The sequence below is a fragment of the Clavelina lepadiformis genome, chromosome 8, assembly GCF_947623445.1.
Source record: "Clavelina lepadiformis chromosome 8, kaClaLepa1.1, whole genome shotgun sequence".
Taxonomy (NCBI): Eukaryota; Metazoa; Chordata; class Ascidiacea; order Aplousobranchia; family Clavelinidae; genus Clavelina; species Clavelina lepadiformis.
Genome location: NC_135247.1, coordinates 16824467 through 16846774, shown reverse-complemented (window position 1 = coordinate 16846774; position 22308 = coordinate 16824467). Strand labels below are relative to the sequence as shown.

At 36.5% G+C, this 22308-nt stretch overlaps 3 protein-coding genes across 3 annotated transcripts; 1 reads left to right on the top strand and 2 right to left on the bottom strand.

Annotated features, from left to right (window-relative positions):
• Positions 1-737: 737 nt before the first annotated feature.
• On the bottom strand, positions 738-6972 carry LOC143468386 (serine/threonine-protein kinase tousled-like 2). The gene is made up of 15 exons (XM_076965567.1): positions 6777-6972; positions 6551-6710; positions 5947-6095; positions 5634-5737; positions 5367-5469; positions 4966-5207; positions 4599-4734; positions 4298-4476; positions 4139-4220; positions 3773-3954; positions 3299-3468; positions 3030-3162; positions 2374-2491; positions 1443-1550; positions 738-1286 (listed from the first exon to the last, which is right to left on the bottom strand). The coding sequence occupies exons 1-15, from the start codon at positions 6843-6845 to the stop codon at positions 1146-1148; spliced, it is 2076 nt and encodes a 691-aa protein (XP_076821682.1). The 5' UTR covers positions 6846-6972; the 3' UTR covers positions 738-1145.
• A 5023-nt stretch (positions 6973-11995) lies between these two features.
• Positions 11996-22210, bottom strand: LOC143468392 (UDP-glucose 4-epimerase-like). Its single transcript, XM_076965580.1, has 9 exons — positions 22001-22210; positions 21750-21905; positions 15670-15816; positions 15200-15398; positions 15004-15081; positions 14014-14249; positions 13592-13744; positions 13362-13470; positions 11996-12616 (listed from the first exon to the last, which is right to left on the bottom strand). Exons 1-9 carry the CDS (start codon positions 22061-22063, stop codon positions 12471-12473), a joined length of 1287 nt encoding a protein of 428 aa, XP_076821695.1. The 5' UTR covers positions 22064-22210; the 3' UTR covers positions 11996-12470.
• On the top strand, positions 17036-20550 carry LOC143468405 (sugar transporter SWEET1-like). Its single transcript, XM_076965596.1, has 6 exons — positions 17036-17587; positions 17759-17836; positions 18487-18610; positions 18729-18890; positions 19106-19225; positions 19408-20550. The coding sequence occupies exons 1-6, from the start codon at positions 17520-17522 to the stop codon at positions 19528-19530; spliced, it is 675 nt and encodes a 224-aa protein (XP_076821711.1). The 5' UTR covers positions 17036-17519; the 3' UTR covers positions 19531-20550.
• Positions 22211-22308: the final 98 nt, after the last annotated feature.

The following is a 22308-nucleotide window of genomic DNA, read 5'->3' as shown; positions in this document are numbered from 1 at the left end:
AACAGAAAAAGCAGTTCAGTAATTTTAGGGCACATACGGTATATCTTGGTCAAATAAATGCATTACGACAAAAAATAAAATGCGCCCCTTATTGGAAGCCACAGAAGGTTTTTGAAGAAACCCCTCTGTTCGAATAAATATGGTAACATATAAATGCATTTAGGCTACGTTGCTGAATTAGTATGCCGAAGTTTAAATCCGTGCCTGCATGCCTATGTCATTGTTTTGTAATACCAATTTCAATTTACGATGATCATCGGAGTTGCTTAACCGCACTAAACTAACTCAATCACGTAAACTTAACCAAGGTTTAAAATATCGTGAGAAAAGCCAGGTATTTGGCACTCCAGCGCCAACAAGCGAGTTGTAGCCACAAATATAGGTGTCCGTTAAAAAAACAAATTAGTTCGCCAGTCACTAGAAATCCTAGATGACACAGCCTTATTCTATATTGCAATTGATAGCTTTCAGGCATTTTTCTTTCATGTCCTGAACAGCTTTACCTAGTGTCTCTTCTGAAAAACTTGCAGGACGGCTACGCATGATAATTAGAGCAGATTTCCACATTCCTTTAACTATCAGAACGATCCCCAATAAAAGTTCCATTCCATTGCAATAGAAACTGTAAGGGCATTCGCCACCATTTAGATTTTAGGTGCAACATGGTTAAACAAAACGTCTACAATGAGTCTTTCACCAAATTCAGGACTGTTACAAACCGACTAAAATCCAGCTGGTACATTGATATAACGAAGCGTTTTATTCATAACACCATTGAAGCCTGAAAAACGTGGTACGCTCAAAAGCACAATCGAAAAATAGAAAACCATTCTTCTGTCAGTCATAAAGTTCTATTTTCGGGAAAGTCCCCAACTCGAACGTAAAAGCGTGAAAGATTATAATAATGTGGCGGTAGCGCAGAAAGAATGCACTGTACGACGTGGACTTGATTCATATACAATGGCGGTTATTCGCCGGAATAATTTAGGAGCAGTTTTCGAAAAGTTAAAAATTTCGACACGGTTCTTTTCCTACGCGACATTAAAGCACCCTTCATATAATTTCGGGCCAAGCCGATAACGGTTTTGGCAAGAGCCAGAAATAAGTTGCTGTGGATACGCCAGCTGACGTCTGGGCCCGATGCTTTACTGTGGCATCACACTGGGACCATTCTGAGTGGCAGCTGCTCTTCGGTTGATCGGTGGTTTAAGATAGGGGTGTTCGGCAAGCTTGGCAACACCAGCACGCTGTTCTTTGCGGTAACAGAGACACTGACGGATAAAAGACTGGAAAAAAGTGATTTAAATACTTTAACAGTTTTTAAAAATGCAAATTTTCGACAATTTTATGTATATGCTGGATGACAAGTTACCGATATATTAAATAAACTTCAAGTTCGTAAATATCGTCAGGAATTATTTTTGAAAACTTAGTAATCTCACTTTTGCTTCAGAAGTAACTGAAGGTTTGTTTGGGAATTCCACTTCAGTTGCCTTCAAAATTGCGTTTTGTTTCAGTATGGCCTCCTGTGTGAGGTTGTGTCCAAAGGGCTGATTGTGAAGATATGATATTTGTTTACGATTGTTTGCGTTGAAATTTAGCTATAACATGCTCAATAACTCTATAGCATAGTGCTCTCCAACTATTATTTCTATGGCACAACCAGGGCCGGATTTAGACCATGACAGGCCCTAGGCTATTCCATTTGTGAGGCCCCTTATTTTATTTTTGAAGTCAGATTCGACTGTGCGTGCAAAGCAACCAATGTTCCTATTACTATTTGACACTATTTGCACGTTCTTAATTTTGGGATGTCTTTGGTACAAAAAGGTATACCAAAGGTGTCAAAATGCCCAAAAGACGAACCCCTGCCCTAAAAATAAGTCGTAAGGTTCTCTAAAGCAATTAAAGCGGCATCAATCCCAAACTTCGAAATTGAATTTCGAGGCCCTTGGACTTTGAGGCCCTAGGCTTCAGCCTGCGTAGCCTATTGGTAAATCCGGCACTGGGCACAACTATTGACCATTGTTCAGAAACTTTGTATACCAGCGATTTACAGCCCAGATTTTTTTCAAACTCATTTATTTTATCCAGCTAGCCCGCTTGTAGGTTCAGCAAGGTTAAGGTTCAAAAGTTAAACAAATGTAATATGCAATAACCAAGCCATACTTCCCTGTTCAAATTTCAGAAAAACAATGCACAAAATTTCACCCATTTTCACCCCTTCGCATTTTAACTACAAAATCACTCGGTACATGCATGGTTGTGCATTGTACAGCACACCTGGCTGAATAATATCCGTGTTATGATAAACAGCGTTATAGCCTTCTGTCTAATTGGTCTGTTATCTTATCGTTATTCAATTGACGTTACCTTTTTTCCGTACAAACACTGGTAGAAGATCACTCCGACACTCCAGACATCGACTTTGTTATCAATCTTCGGAGGTTGTCCTCCTGGACCTCGAACAAAGCACTCTGGAGGAAGGTACCTGGATGAAATCAAATGTCAAAGAAAACGACACTTCATTAAGATTAGGTTCAAACAAACTGAATTATTAAGCACATAGTACACTAATAAGGGAATACAAAGTCAAAAAAGAGATGCTTTGTTTAGGTTGAAATATATATTTCTAAAACAACAACTGCCAGGCTAATCCGATAACTCAAGTTTGCTTAATTTTCATCGAAAAAGAAAGTGATAACAGCTTAAGAGCAGCCTCATAACAAAGACATGGCAATACAACAATAAAGGCGTCATGACATTCAGAAATGTCAATTTGTGATGGCAAATTAAACTTCATCAAATAGCACAGAACATTTTACTTATGATGATCGACGTTAGCAGCTGGACAAAGAGCTCAATGGCATTACATTAGACATTCCAATAGCAGTAAAATAGATTCAGAACTCCTATTTGTCATTATTTTGAAACTTGATACTTTGGTACTGACAATAAATATTCAAATTAGGGAACCCTAGTCACGTAATGTTTCAAAGCGAAGGAATTGTTGAAGACCCTGAACGTACCAGTATGTGCCAGCACCCTGTGAGGTTAAGTCCATCCCCTCGTGAGAGCTGGCTTCTTCAAATTGCTTGGATAGGCCAAAGTCGGTGATTTTTATGTCTCCACAAACAGTGCCGTTGCATAAAAGAATATTGCCTGAAAATAACTCATTTCATGATCATATCATTTTTAAGATCACAGATTTCAACTTACACATAAAAATCGCTAAAATTCAGTCACCACTGGGAAAACTGTTTTGTGCAAAACAAAACAACATTGTGGATAAACTAACCAGGTTTTAAGTCATAATGAATAACTGGACGTTCGAGGGAATTCAAATAGACAAGTGCTGAGATGACCTGCATGATGATGGTTCTGGCCTCTTTTTCCCCCATCAACTTATGCTGCTTAAGATAGAAGTCAAGATCGTTGCCTCCGCAAAATTCCAAAACTGTGCAAAATCTTTCGAAACAAAAATGATGCTTTTAATCATATTGTCATGACAATCTTTCGAAAAAACACTTTTAATCGTCTAAGAAGAATTACAGGAACCAAGAAACTAGCAATCATTTTATTTTGCAGACTTTTAAAGTTACTGTTTGTTTATCATAACTGAAAAGATCTGCAAAATAAAATATATAACTCTTAGTTTTTTGGCTCCAGAAGGAATTCTCAAAATAACACGTAGTTCTTAACACTTTGCTCTTAATTTCTAATATCTTTTTTTTCATTCTGTAGTAGCCAATTTCATCCAATTCAAACTTACGTGTTAATGTTGACGTCAAATCGATCGTAGAGACTGACAATGCGAGGATGATTGACTCGACGATGGATCTCCGCTTCACGATGCGCATGTCTCGCATAGTCCAGCTTCTTCTGTTCATTCCATTCAGGATTCAAATGATGAATTTTAACAGCGACATATCGTTGTTCCTCCATGTCAAAACCCTGAAAATACACCAAGAGTAAAATAACTACTAACCGGCATTGATTTGCAACCACAATTACCATGAAAAGGTTATGATTTTCGTGTGGAGTTATTCATTGTTGATGCTATTTTGATGAGGTTAAAATAAAACAAGTTAAATACATGAAACTTCACAAACGACACCCCTAAATCCACAAGTTTCACCTTATACACTTCACTAAACCCTCCTTTTCCGAGTAGGGAAAGCAATAAATATTGTTTGTTCAACACGGGGTAGTCATTGAATCTGTAAATAAGCAATGTCATGATCAATATCGTGCTTCAGCGTACTATGCAGTGTATGGATGAGTTGTTTTGACTTACCGAGAGTTGTCTTCATTAGAAATCCGCTTCAGTTCACGAATATGCAAGCTTCTCTCTCGTTCAAGGCGTTCAAGTTCAAATTGCAGCTCCAGCTCATCGCGCTTGACGGCGTTCAGCCGCTGACGTAAAATTTCATCGCGTTCGTGAAAATCTTGAGCAGACAAAGTGTCTTTTGGCTCCTGTAGTAACGACTTAGTCAGCAAAAGCATAGCCAACACATGGAATGCTGAACACACCAGTCAATAAGCAAATTGTTTTTAATTGAAGTAATTGTATCTATGAAGAATGCAAATTATTACACCTTGGGTTTTACAAAACTATCACTTTCCACCGAACTAAACTTCCCACGAGCGGAGGCTGTTGGTGGTCGTCGTTTGTTTAAAGTCTTCCGAGCTTTTTCTATGTCTTCTTTTTCTTTGTTAATCTTATCTTTTTTACTACATAAAAATAAGTTACTTTACTTTACTTTACAGAGTTAATCATTACATATAACAACTTATAGGAAAAAATAGTTTATTGCGAAAAACCACACACAAAGGTCATACCAAAAAAAGTATATCTACAGTCTACAGTACAACAAACACATCCAATAAATCGCAATTAACTGCATGGTTACGATTCTTTTTACATGTTCGAGAATGTTCTCATATAATCCTAATGAGACTTACTCTCCCAGTTCAGTAAATGCCCAACCATTTGTCCAAGTTTCTTGGTATCCAGTTCCTTGTCTTGTAAACTGGCCAAGTCTAAGTCTGCCTTCCATTGCTTTACGTCTAGCGGCAACTTTTTCGCTTTTTGTCTTCTCAATGAGAAGTTCTTGGCACATTTTAAGACATCGAAAAAATTGTGATTTACATCTGGTAACGAGCTCCTCTGTTCTATTCAGATGATATTCCAGATCGATGTTTTGCTAAAAGTTTACAACAACTTAACAACTTGAAATTGTTGTAATGGATGAGGGGTATATATGGGCTCTAATCCAAAGTTCAGTAAAACAAATTTCAACGTAAAAACAAAAAAACATTGTGGCGATCACAAAATTATTTGATCTGATATATAAAGGACGCACCCGTTGAAGCTCGTCGAGCTTACGATTGTTTTCACTGTCCTGGCCACTGTGTGCTGAGATGAGTTGAGTTATAAAACGTGACGTAAGTTCAGTTTGAACATTTCTGCAGAAACAAATAAAACAAGTCCAACAACATGTTCACAAACAGTAACTCTGCAGCAGAATACCTTCTACATACATATGCAGATGTATTTTGACTTAGATGTATTTTGACTAAAATACGAGTTCGCGTTAGTTCAAATAATCCCTTTGATAAAGCATTCATACTTGGATTCTTTTTGCACAAAATGCTTGTGCTGCAAGTGGACCAGTCCAGAGTAGTCTATGTGGCTACTTGAGTTGCTGTGACGAGATGATGGGGACGATCTCATCTTCGATAATAATATTTAAAATAATTTTCAAAACTTAGAATGATCTAAGCATTGCATGTGACGAATATATAAGCCACACATTTACATATGTATATACAAGTATTTTACATTGATCGGACATAATAGAAGGCCATTAAACATTTTTACGTTGGTGTGATTGTAAAATTTTGCCCGATTATTCCACCATATTCAAATAAAAAGTGACATACTTGGTTTGTATAGCTAGGTGACATCAACTGTTTCTCGCTCTGGTTGTATGTATTACGGGCAGGGCTTGTTGCTGGCTCAAAATATTCATTGATCTTTTTAACGTTGGTGTTTCCTGCAGACTTTTTCAGTCCCGCTTCATAACTTTCACCTGAAGTAAGAAAAGCAGTCGTGTATCATTATATGACACAAAAAAAAAATTTTAAACATAAAAATCAAACGACCATTTTGACCTTTTTCAATTTTATGTAGGTCCCTAAATGATTTCCATTCTGATAGACAGAGTAAAAAATTTGTAGAAAGTTATTTTACTAGAAAACCACATTGTTCACAATACTGGGCTAGTAATGTAAACTAAATGAAATGAAATACTCATGTATAAGTAAGTGTAACTATCGTAACATGATCATTAATGATTAGTTCAGAACTTCAGAGCTAGATGATAAATCAGGTTAGCTGGTGGATCAAGTTGGGTTTAAGCAAGTGTTAAATGATCTGATAGTGAAGTCATAAAACATTAAATGTTCAGACATATTTTGCTTTTAAGCTACAATTTTTGCCAATGGGGATGGCACCTACATTTCAACAATATTTTTACATATGTACCTTTTCTTTTTCTGCTTTTTCTTAAGTCTTGTCTGTCAGCAGCATTTTCCGGTGTGCTTGGATAGCCAGATATGCTGTCAGTTTCTTTATCACTGCATGCACTTGCACCAGCTCCTGTAGAACTACCAGTGCTCATGTTTGATTCAGACCCACTTTGAGCCTATCACAAGAAACAGAAAATTGAGACCAAGCAATATGCATTGTCTAAGATATAGATAAGACTTGCCTTAGGAATTCCCAAAAACCTTGCTTCCAATAATTCTTGTCTTCTAGCATCAATGGTGATATCATCCATTTCAGTAAAAATAAACCTAGTTTACCATAACCTTGTATGAGTGGGACAACTGAGAAAGAGTTAAATCTCTTTTAATATAACGCTTTTTGGCAAGACAAGTATAAATTAATATAATAAAATCAGTTGACATCGGTTTCTCCAAATGAGCAATTTATCTACTCCCATTTTAGTTTCGATTACGGTGAGTGTTACTGCCCTGTAAAAAGCTTCACCGTTCTTATAAATTCACTAATCTGGATACCTTGTTAAACTGACATTTTTTTCGGGTTTTTTTTTTCAAACTATGCGCCATTATTATAGAAATTGAAATCAAAATGTGCAGTTTGTATAAAGACTGTGTTAGCAGTTACGCCAATAGGTGCCGCAAGGTGACAGCCAACCTATGTACAGAAAAAATCCAATCTTGCTGATTTAAACTGAATAAAACAAGTTGTACTAAACATACAACAAATTTAACATTGATAACCAGAAGCAGAATCTCAGCCTCGTCAACATAATGAAAAATTGAAAAAACTGCGGTTTTTCATTATCTCTGCTAAGAATAAGGGTAATTCTGACCCAAGGTTTACAAACAAAGTTGTACATAGCAACAGCATATTTTTTACTTATTTTCTGCTTTTTGATTGCTGTGGAAATCGCTTTTAAAGTCCCGAAACGTATTCGGTGACAAAAGACTTGTATATTGGTATTAAGTCATAATTAGATCTTTCTAATCTAGTTTGTCTAGATATATTTTACAAATTATATATCCTAAATGTCACAAAATCTTTATTTGAGTTACACCATTACACTAACATCTACTTGGTCATGACTCAAACCAAAAGAAAATTTCATTGAAAGTCGACTTTTTAGTCGTAGTGACATGCGGCTTGCTTTGCACAAAAGGTAGCTTGGGTGTTTCGAAATGTTGTACATTACTGTTAAACAAAATAAAAAAATAAAAGCGTCTAAATCTGGTTAAAAATATAGTTAAATCAAAAACACATATGCAAGCCAATTAAATGTGTAAATGCCTTTTCTGATTGACTGGGTAACAAAGAAGTAAATGAAGTGTCTGTTACAAGCAATTCAACTATTTCCCAGCGCAAGGGAAAATAAAAATTCATAAAAATATTTGCATGATGAAGATTGTATTTCCGCAGAGGTGAGCTTTAAGTTACCAATTTAGTATTTGAGCAAGTTCCTACAGCCAGATTCATAATTTAGGATGAGACTAGCCTGAAATCTGGGGTTTTTCTGCTGAAGATCTAGGGCAAAAAACCTTTCACAATTTTTAAAACAGTCAATTCTGATGTATGTAAATTTTTGACTTGCATAGTAGTGTAGGTGTTTTTTAAATTGGTAGACTTTCATATGGTGTGGTATGATAATCTTTATCCTCAACCTTAGCAAGGTCTTTGCACCGCTTAAACCTGACAATGATTTTTCATCGCTAAAGCAAGGACTACCGAACTAACATTTTATGCAAATGCTGACTGTCATACATTTTTAATTTGTTATTTTTATCAAATTGCCTGAATTAAGAACTGTTCACCAAGTCCACCAAATAGGAGCAAGCAATGTAAAATTTACAAGCACGCTTTCTTTTTGAAAACTGCTGTACTTTCCAGTCCGGCTAACAGGATGATACTTTAAATATAGGATTTACCTAACACTACCTCCGACTGGAAGTACGGCAGTTTTGGACGGGAACTGGTGGGTTAGTATGTACCGGTATCGTGTATCAGTCGTGCACTGCATCCTTTAATTTTTGTTTCTTTATTACAAATCGGCGTAAAAAGTTCAGCGTGCACATTGATAAACCCCGTGCGTACAGGTGCAACACTTTCCACTATGGCCGCTACCGCCTATCAGTAATAGCATAGCAGTAGGCTAGGCCAGTACGGTACATTCAACATCTGAAAAAGATCTGTGTGCCTAGGCCTATAGAACTCCAGAACGTTATGTAATAATATGGTACGATACGTTCTTACTTGGGTCCAGCCTAGTTCTTTAGTCGTGTTTCGGCAGATTTAGGCTCAGCTTGTTCTGTAGTTAGCCTAACCCCGGCTTTGTTCGACAGCTTCACAAAGAATTAGCCTACAGACAGCCTACTGCGGCACAGCCTGTACCATAGAACATAAGTGAAATGGCAATAATGAACTTTATGACGTGATCGCACCATGTGAACCCCTGTTTAGAACCTTGTCATCACCAAGCATCTCTAAAATGTACAGACTTTTGTGTTGGTTTACGGTGTGTTTTTAAATGGGGAATGAATGTTTTACCTTATCGCTTCTTAACTAACAAAATCTAAACAGAACTACTTCTACATACGAAAACAAAAAGAGAAGCTAGGTTTAAGTAAAAGTCGTACTAAAAAGACTTTACTCAGGCTGAAAATAAGTATTACAACACGGTACAATACAGTAACGAGTAACCTACCATGCCATTGATCACAAGTTGCAACCGGCGATGGTGCGGGGATCATGTGGGATTAAGCCCTTTCCTGCCGTGTCATGCTAAATATGTCGCAGCATTGTGACGCGAAAATGACCCAACGTAAGTCTTTCACTCAGAAACCTTGGGTTTAGGGGTCAGGTTCAGGGAAATAGTTAAACAGTGATTGGCGTTTTGTATTTCGTTCCCCAACAAGCAAAGAAAAAAAGTTAACCACCTGATACGAATAAATTTTATGATGTAAGCCTATCCCCTATAAATTTTAAGCATATCCCTATAAATCTTATCATGTAAGAAGCTGTTCGAGCAAAGAAGGTGGCCTACAAATCCTGGCTTAATGACAGGACTTAAAAACAATGTTATGACCATTTCTAAGCGTTGAAGTGGTATAAAATCACAAACAAATTGGCCTACTAAATTGACACGAAAAATATGTTTACGAGGAACGCCACGTTAAACGTATGAGGCATTAAATATGAAGTAGAGAGTCGCTACATTATTTCACTTCCACCAAGAAAGACCATTCTGTCCAGGTATTTGTCAAAGTATCATCGTATAGGTCCTATAGGATAAGAAATTGTTTTTAATATGAGCCATTAAAAAAGTGGGGGCACTCGACTTGATTTCTTAGTAGAATAGCTCAAAATTTCGGTCGATTTATGATATTTATAACGCACCACGCTCTAAGATGGTCGATGGATTACCTGTAGTGAAAAGTTTAAGTTAATAAAACAAAATTTGATTTTTTGTATAACATTTTATACCTTACAATTTACATTACTTCGTTGTAGTTCGTGCTTTTTGCTGATTGGTGTGAATGCATTTGCTACTCATATTGCTTTGCTTCGGTGCGCATGCCGCAATCGCTTTGCTCTTTTCTCGTTTTTGGTTCTATGATCTTGCCAGTATGACAGTGGTTCACAGGAGACGTTACAGCCAAATAGGCTCTTCATGCCGAAATCACTATCGCTATCCAAAGTAACTCAAGTCCTCACAGAATTGATTTTTTGTTTGTCTTGTTACTTTTACAAATCGCACTGCAACGTAAGATGTCATTAACTGGACGTCATGGGTATAGTTGTGGTGAATAGTGACCCCGAAACATTTAAATTTATTTGACACACTGGTGATCTCGGTTCCAGGTCGATTCAACCCACGGACGATTCAACCCCGGACCATTCAACCCACGGACGATTCAACCCAGGACGATTCAACCCCGGACGATTCAACCCACGGACGATTCAACCCGCGGACGATTCAACCCGCGGACCATTCAACCCGCGGACGATTCAACCCACGGACGATTCAACCCGCGGACGATTCAACCCGCGGACGATTCAACCGACGGACGATTCAACCCAGGACGATTCAACCCCGGACGATTCAACCCGCGGACGATTCAACCCACGGACGATTCAACCCCGGACGATTCAACCCACGGACCTTTCAACCCACGGACGATTCAACCCAGGACTTTTCAATCCACGGACGATTCAACCCACGGACCTTTCAACCCACGGACGATTCAACCCAGGACGATTCAACCCAGGACGATTCAACCCACCAGACGCGCTGAAAGGCCTTCCCTCTCTTGGTGGCTTTGGTTCTAAGTAGGCCTCTGATTTGGGGCACTGGAATTGTTTGCGGTACAAGAAAAGAGAAAAACGGAAGAATAATATTACAAAATTACAAGTTTAATAGATTTTGACCTAAAAGACACAATTGACCGTATCTTGACCTAACGAAACAATTGACTTTATATTGGCCTAATAACTTCTGTACTACACGTCGCACAAGACTGAAATTTGTTTTGTGATAGCATTCTGAGCAGGTTAAAAAAAATTGACCATATAGACTTTTTTTGCGTGCAATCTTCATTCCAATCAACAAACAGTTGTTTCTAAGGTTTGACTTTTAATCGACGTGTAGGCTTTATTTTTCGCTAAGCAGGCCTACTAGTTACAATACGGTACATAAACTTGTTTTTATTTCAACACAAGATGTGTATTGGTATAGTGGAAAAAGCGGCATCCGTGCCTGATAACGAACTGCGTAGACGTTTTTATAAACGGGTTGAATCGTCCGTGGGTTGAATCGTCCGGGGTTGAATCGTCCGTGGGTTGAATAGTCCGGGGTTGAATCGTCCTGGGTTGAATCGTCCGTGGGTTGAATCGTCCGTGGGTTGAATCGTCCGCGGGTTGAATCGTCCGTGGGTTGAATCGTCCGCGGGTTGAATCGTCCGCGGGTTGAATCGTCCTGGGTTGAATCGTCCGCGGGTTGAATCGTCCGTGGGTTGAATCGTCCGCGGGTTGAATGGTCCGCGGGTTGAATCGTCCGCGGGTTGAATCGTCCGCGGGTTGAATCGTCCGCGGGTTGAATCGTCCGTGGGTTGAATCGTCCGGGATTGAATCGTCCGTGGGTTGAATCGTCCGACCACCGGTGATCTCGACATATTGTTACATGGCGAGTTTTTGCGATACTGTAGTAATTAGTATCAGCGAAGATGATGGCAAAATGTAAATCGTTCACAGCGACTTATTTGGTGAAACCTTACTGGCTTCACCTGGCAGAATTTAATTCGCCATCTTGATTTTGAGAGTCTTGACTTGTCGCGCAGCCATGAAGACTATGTTGAATCACCACTACCGCATTTATGTGCAACTGCCGACCCTGTTCTCACGATTTTCAACTCAACAAACAGAAACAGGCCGCCTTGTATAACTCACACTACTCTTTGTTTAAACGCACAAAGGTACGTATAAAAACTGCATGAAATAAATTATACTAACTCCTAAAACAGCAATATTACATTATAAAGCGCTACGATTAATGCAATAACGAGATCGATAAAAGCGAGGAACCATAAATCAGACGGTATCAAACGAGTAAAACAGTGGTAAGACTGCGGCATATTATTACTGCTTCACCGCCTAAATAATAAAAACACCAAGTTCTAGGCCTCATGTCAATAGGACTATAATAATGCACGGTAGGTCACGGTAAAGTTAATTGCTAATGTAAATAATTTACGTTATTTACTATATATATTTACTAAATATAGCACATACTGTTAATCATACAGAATGAAGAACCCTAATTTCTAAAAACATTTTACTTAATTGAGGCTATGAATAAAATTTGACTAAACGCAGACTAAACAAAACTTAACAGCACCGTTCGTAAGCGCTAAGCATCAGCCGGCCTGTAGCCGTTTGGGTTCATGCTCTGCCAACGCCACATATCAACACACATTTCTTCAAGACTTTTCGTCGCCTTCCACTGAAAGAACTTTTCGGCAAGTTGAGTGTTTGCGTAAACGTTGCCCAAGTCGCCTGAAAAAAAGGCGATGGATGTTTTCTTATTCTTGTAAATTAAAAACCCGTTAAAATAGGCTTAAATAATATATAACTTTTGAACAAAAGTAATATATTATCAGGATATTACTGTATAACACAAAAAACTATACTTCCGTAGGTCGTGGTTAGTTTTGCTACCGGCATTCTATCATAACTTTAATATGCTAATTGATTTTTAAGTTATTTATTAAAACGCAAATGAAATGCTAAAACAAGTTTGTCTTAAACTAAAGCACGTCTCATGTAGTTAATAAATCCAAGCCCTTTTCGCTCAAACCTTAAAGCAATTAGCAAAAAATAAGAATTTTTCTGCTTCTGCCAATCAATACTGACGTCATAGCCCGCCAGGTACTTTCCAGCGCGAATATAGTAAACATTTGCCCCATTCAAATGTGAAGTCCTTGGCAGGTTATGACGTCAAAACATTAGTGGGTCGTGAGAAAACACTGTTTTTCTGATTCTTGAAGTCTTACGGGCATAGATACTTGGCGTTGCAAGTTGACTTGAAGGGCAAATTATGTGAAAATATGCCAAAAAACATCAAATAAACTTCATGGGTGTGTTGTGATGTTAACTTTAATTATACGATATATCATTTTAAGATGAACGATTCCAGTATATCTACACTCTACAGCCAACTAGGCCCAGCATAATACCTCCCGAACGGGCCAAAAAACGCTGATCTAACCAAAGTTTCTGTTAAAACGATCGTACTTTGTACCTGGCCTACGGGGTGCGATCTTGTAAGGTACTTTCCGGCCCGAGGCCTTTTCGAATGCTTTGACAGCTTCTAAAACGGAATACCCCTTGCCAGTACCAAGGTTAAAAGCCTGAAAATCGAACAAATAGTTGTTTTTAAGCATTACCGCAATGGCAATCAATATTTACAAAACGCAAGGGAAAGATTGTTAATCATTAACGTAATGCTGTTAGTTGAAAGTAAATTTGTACCATGCATCCATTAATTTCCTGTAGTTTTTTTAGTGCTGCAATGTGTCCTTGGGCTAGGTCAACAATATGGATAAAATCACGGACTCCAGTGCCATCTGGGGTGTCATAGTCATCTCCAAATACACTAAGCACAGGAAGTTTACCAATCGCAACCTATTCACATAAAACATAAATAAAATGTGTTTTTAAGTTGTTTTATCTGTCTGCATTACAGTTTCAGCGCATGCAATACACATCATGTATACTTGGTAAAAAGCTTAAATGGTTCTCCATTCAATCTGCCCAAGATATTTGCTCAAGATATTTATATTCAGCTAATAAGCTATGTCAATGCAATTTAGATTTCTTCCAATCATTGTGGGATGAACAACCAGAAACTTAAACGTAACCAACACAAAAATAATGAGAAAAAACAAAGATACCTGTGACACGTATGGCATTAGATTATTTGGGGGTCCTTGTGGGTCTTCCCCTATCAGCCCCGAAATATGTGAACCAACTGGATTGAAATAACGCAAGAGTGCAATATTCCATCCTTCATCTGCTTTGGCGACATCCCTTAGCATTTCTTCGGCAAAAAACTTAGTTTTGCCGTAAGGATTTGTCAACCCTTTTCCTACTATGTGCTGTTCATCAACAGGTAATTTTTCAGGAGGACCTGGAAATGCATAATGTTATATATCAAAATGCATTATCTGGGATACTCTCACAACTACAATAGTTATTCTTGATCTCTGTCTAGTTACATGATGTGAGCTTTAAGATGCAGGAGAGTGAATTTTGAATATATTTTCAGATTACCACAGCTGCTTTGATAGCTACGGATAAGCAGAGACTAACATTAAAGACTAAAAACACAACTATATAACACACCAAGCAGCAATGCACCCTAACTTTTGTTTCACAAAACAAAACAGTCAAAATGAATTCATAATTTCACTAAACCGGATTCAAAAGAAATATGGTACTCAGCTTTAACACTGATGACCATATGATATGAATAATATTTTAAGAAAGTGAAAGTATTTCGAGTGTCCGAGTCTAAACTGAAGTGGCCAAAACAAACTATAATATGTGCTAAATAAATATTTCTTATATCGAGACTTTGTTTGGAAAGCACTTAAGTGTTATTTTACTTAGATGGTTAAACACAATCTAGCACCTTGTCAGTTTGTGGCTTACTGCATGCAACAATCAAATGGTGAATACAATTGCTATCTAGAAGTTATCTTTTATAATAAGCATTATTTAAAAGAAACGTTTGTGCTATACAACACACATCTAGTTAAAAGTAACCAGTAAATGTACAGAACACTTTAAAACGGCGAATCAAATTTGTATGGTATGTATACAAAATGTGTATTTAAATGACATTTAGGAATAACGGAATTGAACACTGTGCAAAAGCTTACCATATACAGTGGCAGAACTACTGAAGACCAACTTCTTCAGATTTTGTTCCTTCATGCACTCAATTAAATTAATTATCGCTGCAATAGAAAAAATCAAAATGTCACATAGCTGTGAAAAGACACACATACGTTAAACAAATGTATATTTGAAGCATTTATGGATATAACTGTTATTCGTTTAAACACGTTTATTTACCTCCTAAATTAACTTCGTAGTATTCCATGGGTTTTGATATTGACTCTGTAACAGATTTTAGTCCAGCAAAATGCATGACAGCACAAAACTTGTATTTTTTAAACAATTCATCAAGCTTGTCTTTGTCCAATAAATCAAAATCATAATAGGTTACTGCTTTTCCAGTGATCTGTTGAACTCGGTTTAGACTTTCCGGCATCTAAAATAAAAGTCTTGTGTTTAATAGAAACTGCCCTAATGATGTATCGATTAATAATTATAATTGAAGGTGTTGGCAAAAACAAATCTCTAGACAACAGCGATAAAGGAAATGATTTTATATCAACAATTTGCTTGCCGGCGGATGTCCAAAACTACTAAGCCATGAACAGATATGATTATGCCATTGTTGCATTTAATCATTCAGTTTCATATTGAACACATATGAAAATGTAGAGTAGATATAGCAAAATAAACAGAACTTTAAGTACCTTTCCACTTTGGCACCTTGTTGCATTTACACAGTTGTCAATGACAATGGGTGTGAACCCATCTTGAATTAATTCAACCACAGTGTGGCTACCAATATAACCTGCCCCGCCCGTTACAAGGACATATGAGGACATTTTGGACTTAGCCTTTAAAAAAACAATTAAAACTGCAATTAAAATGACAAATTCAGCATTATCGACAAATAGAAAACAACAATACATGTAGGCAAGTATAAAATTTAAAAGGATATCAAAAGTGATTCGTGGACTTGCCTTAAAATAAACTACTAAGATAACTATAAAACATATTTACTGTGTTAGACTATGTGTACATATCATTATAATGTGTATTTAAAACATCACTCGGAACAATTTACGTGTTAAAGAGCACTTTAAATTTATTGTATAAACATCAGAATAGTATCTATGGTTATTTGTCATGATGTTTATTATGTCTAGTCAAAAACAATGGCTTGCACATACACTGATAAGAATGGCTCAATGACCATCAATTTCCTGTATGTTTACAGCACAACAGTAATACAAGACAAAAGCAGAGAAGAATGGGGTCTAGTACACAAGTGCATAACCAGATGACGTCGCCATTTGAGCTGGGTTTAGTGTACACAGGCATGCTGTGGTTGTGCACTTGTATACTAGACCCGAAAAATGTTAGCTGATAAAAAAACATCACTCAAAATTATACACAAAGTGTATGGTTTGCTATTGCAAGAAAATGCTTGAATTATTAACACAAAAGCGTTTACAAATTAGCCATTGACCACTGTCAGACGGCCATTTCAGTAACTTCAAATGATGGTTATTCATTGAAAGTGGGTTTAGTGGCCATGCTATTGCTATCTAGCGTTTCGGCAACCACTACTGGAATATTTCTATTATTGCCATCTATTTTTTCCGGTTCATTAATTGTTTATAAGCATTTTCTTCATTATGTTAAAGCTATAACGGTTAGCATCGTCATTTTCGCTCCGAACAGTTAATTGCGAAAAATACGAGATACGGTACGATTAAAGATGAATAAATCGAGAAATAAGTATCTTTCTCACCAACCAATGTATTTAAAACTAACCACATCCTGGTCGTGCCGCTTCCAGCTCTGCTGGGTAAGCACAACTTGGTTTTACGCAAACTTTGTTTTGGAAAACATTTTTGTCATGACATCTCCCAAACTGTACCCTTCAATGAACTTTGTATAAAGGTTGAAACACGTAGCATGTTTTAACGCTTCAGCAGTTAGGGAAAACCCCAAGAGAGTTACCAAGAACTTCGTTGTCGTATATTCATTTGTTAAAAAGTGATGGTCATTGGTCAAGTAGAAATATTATCCAAGGTTTAAGGAAATTTAACATCAGCTAACGGAAAATGTACAACTTACATTACTTTAAGTAAAAAAACGTCGGTAGCAACCTTGCTGTTTCACTTTTTCTATTAGGCTTACATTACTTTAGTAAGATTATATTATTTCTTTGGTCTCGTTGATCTATTGTAGTTGCAAACAATGCCGTCGACTAACCACCGGCAGCCAATGTCCGGCTCAGTTTAAGCTAGGCTATGTAGGCCTGATGTGTTTGTATAAAAAATGCCCCGTGGACTTATTATATCGTACATAAATAAATTCTTGCCACTGCGGTTACACAGTAACTTCTCTTACTTATTCACGTTACTGGATTTTCTGGTTCACACTTAGATTGATTTGGCTTTAGCCGAAACGTCTGAGGGTAGTAATTTATGTTATTTAGGCAACGGGAGCAACCGTTATTTGTATTGTATCGGCATAGCTGCAGTTTAAGCAGTTGATTTTCAATGTCCTGCTTACCATAAAAATTAAAATGGATTGGAGTGGTGCCGTATCATTTGCAGCCACAGTTACCACAATTTTAATGTATTTAACTGGATGGTAAGTAAATATGCTTAGTAGGCTATAAAGACTTACAGTACAGTTACAGTAGTGTAATAAACACGGTATAAGTAAAATTACTCATATTAGTACCGAATTTACAACGTGTTTAGGCCCATCAGGTATTTATTATGTTAATACAAACGGTCTGACAACTGTGCTTTTTTACAGGCAAGTTATCTCTAAAGTCATACGAAGAAAGAGTACCCAAGGACTGCTTGTTCATCCCTTTATAGCTTGCTTTGTTAGGTAAAGGTGCTTATGTTGTATACTGTGATTATGCATAACACACTGATGTTATGATGCAAGAGTACAATCTATGTAACATATCTACCTTGGTCTACCAACAATACAATCAGAATTGCCAAAACTATATACAAGTAAATTTAATCAGTGTAACTTAGTTCATGTGCCCTGCTCCAAAGAGGTTGAAAAATAAATATTGAGCAAAACACTAACATATGTATATACCTGAAATTGACATGTATGAAAATGTGATTGTTAGTTTAAGAAGCGTTACAGCATATGTCCGATTCACAATCAAAAAATTTTCAAAATTAGTAGAACAATCAAATTGGTTGTTTGTTTACAAGGGACAGTTGTTTCTTTATCTCATAATTTTTTGGTAATCAGCAGTGCAAATGGAGTTTTAATTCTGGACTAGAGTTTGCATTTATTCACAGCCGCATTTTCTGTGTAAAATTACTGTCCCACAAAGTTGGATGTGATTGACAGCTGGATTTATTATCTGTGAAATATGTGTGACCATTATTATAGTGATTGCTATTTGCAAGCTGCGCATAAGATAGTTACAGTATGACAATTTTTTGATTTAAAAATGATAAGATCTAATCTATTTAAAATTAACAACATTTAACAATATATTTGTGCGTTTACAGCTGTACCTTGTGGACAAAATATGGAATGCTTACAGATGACAACACTATGTTTTATGTTAATGTAATTGGTTCAGTATTTGAAGGATTTTACGTTGCATTATTTTACTTTTATACTAAAAGCAAGGTAAATAGGTATTCTATTGTCGAAAATTAACTCAGTAATTTATGTTGTTACTAAATTGTTATCGTTCATCTTTTTGTTATGGTTAACATGTTTGTAAAATGTTTTGTCTTGTTTACAGAATACAGTCGCACCACCAGTAACAGTCTTGTTAATATTTTTGTTTGCTGTGCTGGCTTATACAAAATACGTGACTATTGAAGGGGAGAAGGCAATTTACCACCAAGGGATGATTTGCTCCAGTTTTAATATAGTTAATTATGCCGCTCCCCTTTCTGCTGCTGTAAGTTCATAATAACACCACCATATACCAAGCTAACACCATTGGCCTACTTACTCTGTTTTATTGTCAAAGACATTGATGACTTGAATATTCATCAACAGTGGTTTGATACTTTGTCATGTAGCAAAATAAACTTTTTAGTATCAAACTAGATTTAAATGTTAATAGGTTGAACTTGAAAGTCACAGCTTAATGTTGATTTTGTCTCTCTTTAGGCGTCGGTGATACGAAAGAAAAGCACAGAAAATATCTCTTTTCTTCTGTCGCTTGTATATTTTTTGATGGCATTAGAATGGTTTATTTATGGCTATATGAGAATTGATCTCTTTGTTGAGGTAAGGATGGGATTCTTAATGACTATGGTATTAAAGTTTGTTTATTTTAAGCCTAAAATCTCCTAAACTTCATTGAACCAAAACTTGAGAACATGTGGACATAAAGTTATTTTTGACTAAATATAAGTTACTCATTTAAATAAATCAATTTGTTATTAAAACTTAATAATTCCTTTTTACAGGTTCCCAATCTAATTGGAATATTTTTCGGTGCCTTTCAACTAAGTTTGTTTTTCTTTTTTCCCTCAAAAGGAAAATCAAAATCGATAGATTATCACAAAACTGTGGTCGAAGGTCGAATGTAGTCTGGTTTGTGCTTGTTTCAGAAGCGAAATATTTCCTATTATGCAAATGTCTGCAGTTACCAAGCTTGCCTTTCATGCATAGTAGACTGGTTTATGGTTTTTGTAGAAGCAAGATATTTCTTGTTATTATGTGCATTTTTGTAGCTATGAAGCTTGCTTTTTGTGCAGTGTTAAAGGGTGGGTGCAGGATGGTTCCAATTTGTAATAGTGAAATGTGGATGTTTTTAGAACTAGTTGTTGCACTTTTAAGAAATATTCTTTTATTGTAAAAAATAGCTGTTTCTCTTTCTAATGAAGGTAATTTGAAAGATTTTTAAGTGATGTGTTTTGATACAGGGTACAATGTTTAGTTTCAAATATTTTATTTGCGATTGTTAGTGATTGCTTTCCATTTTTCTTTTCTATTGCCATTTTGCCTGACAAGCAGTCAGATTTGACATCTGAGTAACAGATGTAACATTTTACCTTTTTGACATTCAACATCCGCAGTCCATCGTAAAACTTCTCAGAATTTTTACAGCATGTTTTTATTTATATACTGATTTTTTAAGAAGACAGTAGTCGTGTAGTGTAATTTGCTATTTGGGCTTTCTTTAATGTTTGTGTACCATTAGCCTGAACTATTCAAACGTTTTGTTCTCAAAAAACATTCCTTATTATGCAAATTAAACGATGATGAGTTTTTGCTTGCCATGCTCTCAATTGTAAAAGTTTAATTTTCGTAAGGACTAGAATCGAACCTGGAACAAAGGTTGTGCTTGTACGTACCATTTCGCTTATTGTTTGTAATTTTGTGTGGGCATTAGAATGTGATATCAGCAAATTATTTTAAAAGACCATGAACTATTGTTTATGTTTAACCAACATACTGTAGCGCTGGCTTGATATATTTTTGTTGCAGTTATACTGAACTAAAATTATCTCAATATTTACTTGTTTATGGCTAAGTGTGAAGTTTTTGTAGCAAATAAGCAACAATTTGGTTGTGGTTTGAAAGAAATAAAATGTTGTTTGTGTTAACACTGGAACTTACATCATGCTTCAATTCAGTTTTTCAGCCGCTCAAGTCAACTGGTGCTTAGCACCAAATAAAGTGTACGATTATACGATGTATACTTTGTGGATAAAACACAAGGAGATTTCATTGACCGTTACATAAACTTTGGTAATGATGGCTCAACCCTGCTCACTTCAGTGACTAATAACAAGGCAGAATATAGTAGCGCTGTAAACTTGAACATTTGATTAAAAAACAACGGTGTTGCTAACTATTAAGCCAACTGGGCGGGTGATTTACTAAGAATTCTCAGCTGACTGGTTAATCTGCCCCAAGTCATGTTTTTCAAATTATTTTTTGCTTAGGCTCTAGAGTTTGAACGAAAAATGTTTGAATGTGTGTTGAGTTGCAAAAAGTTTAAGTTAAAAGTTGTTGAAAAAATGTTTGAGTTTGAACCAAAAAATACAGCGGGCAGGGTACTAAGCAAAATGGTCCTGGTTCAGGATTGTGGCGTCACTGCGTTTCGGTGTCAAACAAATTGTTGAAATATTGTTTAGGGGTGAAAGAAAAATAAAACGCTAACCATCATAGTGCATAGTGTGGTAAAAAAAATTCCACCAGCAAACAATAACCTGGAAAAAGCACCAAAGCCCGAAGGGCTTAAAATGTGCAAAAATAATGTAACTAAATGATACAGATAAATAATGGTTAGCACGGCCACTAAAGCCAAAATAGAATAAAAAAGTTGAAAAAATAATATCAATGTAAGTCAGTTAGTCGTGCTTTTTAAAAACTCTGGTGTCAGGAGAAAATCTTGTAACGCTTCTTGGAAGTATGATAATTTAGTTAACTAAGCCCATTTATACTTTAAGTTTATTTCAACGCAAGTAGTTCATAAAGCCCGCTGTAAAAACGAATAGGTTAGGAGAATGGACATGCAAAAAGTTGTGTTTAGCTATTTAGGGTTTGCTTGAAGCTAGATTTAGATTATAGGAAAGCTTTAGGTTGAGTATTTAGGTTACTATGTTATAACATTTAAGTTACTTTTACAAGTAACATAGCTTCGAGCGTAGCCCTACGATTTTTTCCGGTGAAATAGTGACAGGCTAACTCTGACAGCCTTGTACTCAACCGGCGTCGGAACTAGTATATTGTAAAACGCTGTGTCTACATAATATTCAATACGCCAGTCTTCATAAATGTGTTAACCGGTAGAGCTTACTTTTTCTGGCGTTATCAGTTTGCACCCATTCTTGGGAGGTAACGAAAGTAGTTTCACTTCAGTTTTCAAAACTTCATGTTTTTTCCACAACTTCTTTAAATGTTCGGATTGTTGGACGCCGTTTGGAGTACTTGTAACTGGACAAAAACTCATCACCTGTGACGTATTTGTACTGTTGATTCTTTAAACATTTTTCTGTGTTGTTTCGTTTTAAGTTTACCACATAAAATGGAAGTTGTTGCAATTCGTACCTCCTTGATTTCTGGCGTTTTCTGTTTCAAGTCTAAGCAGCTTCTAATCCACCTGACTTCCATTCACTGACTTAAACCAATTTTACGTTGTTGAGGAAGCCAAGGTTTGTGAGAATTCTTTCAACAACAGCTTGCTTGTAACTAATTAATGTACTGACCCGTCGTAAACTACCGCCCACATGTTACGCCCTTTCTTAACAGAAGATTTCTTTTTCACGATTACTCGAAAAACGTCTGGTTCGGGCATAGTTAGAAATAAGACAGTCTGGTGTTCGTGGCCTCCGGCTATTAGAAGGCATGAGAAAAAA

Excerpts from the sequence above, each read along its gene's own strand:
- LOC143468386 (XM_076965567.1), bottom strand. The coding sequence starts at position 6,845 with ATGGATGATATCACCATTGATGCTAGAAGACAAGAATTATTGGAAGCA. Across the intron at positions 5,738-5,946 it reads CACCTAGCTATACAAACCAA|ATGAGATCGTCCCCATCATC; the intron begins GTATGTCACTTT and ends TTATTATCGAAG. Across the intron at positions 3,469-3,772 it reads TTTGACGTCAACATTAACAC|ATTTTGCACAGTTTTGGAAT; the intron begins GTAAGTTTGAAT and ends TTGTTTCGAAAG.
- LOC143468405 (XM_076965596.1), top strand. The coding sequence starts at position 17,520 with ATGGATTGGAGTGGTGCCGTATCATTTGCAGCCACAGTTACCACAATT. Across the intron at positions 17,837-18,486 it reads TTTATAGCTTGCTTTGTTAG|CTGTACCTTGTGGACAAAAT; the intron begins GTAAAGGTGCTT and ends GTGCGTTTACAG. Across the intron at positions 18,611-18,728 it reads ACTTTTATACTAAAAGCAAG|AATACAGTCGCACCACCAGT; the intron begins GTAAATAGGTAT and ends TCTTGTTTACAG.
- LOC143468392 (XM_076965580.1), bottom strand. The coding sequence starts at position 22,063 with ATGGAAGTCAGGTGGATTAGAAGCTGCTTAGACTTGAAACAGAAAACG. Across the intron at positions 15,817-21,749 it reads AACTGATAACGCCAGAAAAA|GCTAAGTCCAAAATGTCCTC; the intron begins GTAAGCTCTACC and ends GTTTTTTTAAAG. Across the intron at positions 12,617-13,361 it reads GATCGCACCCCGTAGGCCAG|GCGACTTGGGCAACGTTTAC; the intron begins GTACAAAGTACG and ends CCTTTTTTTCAG.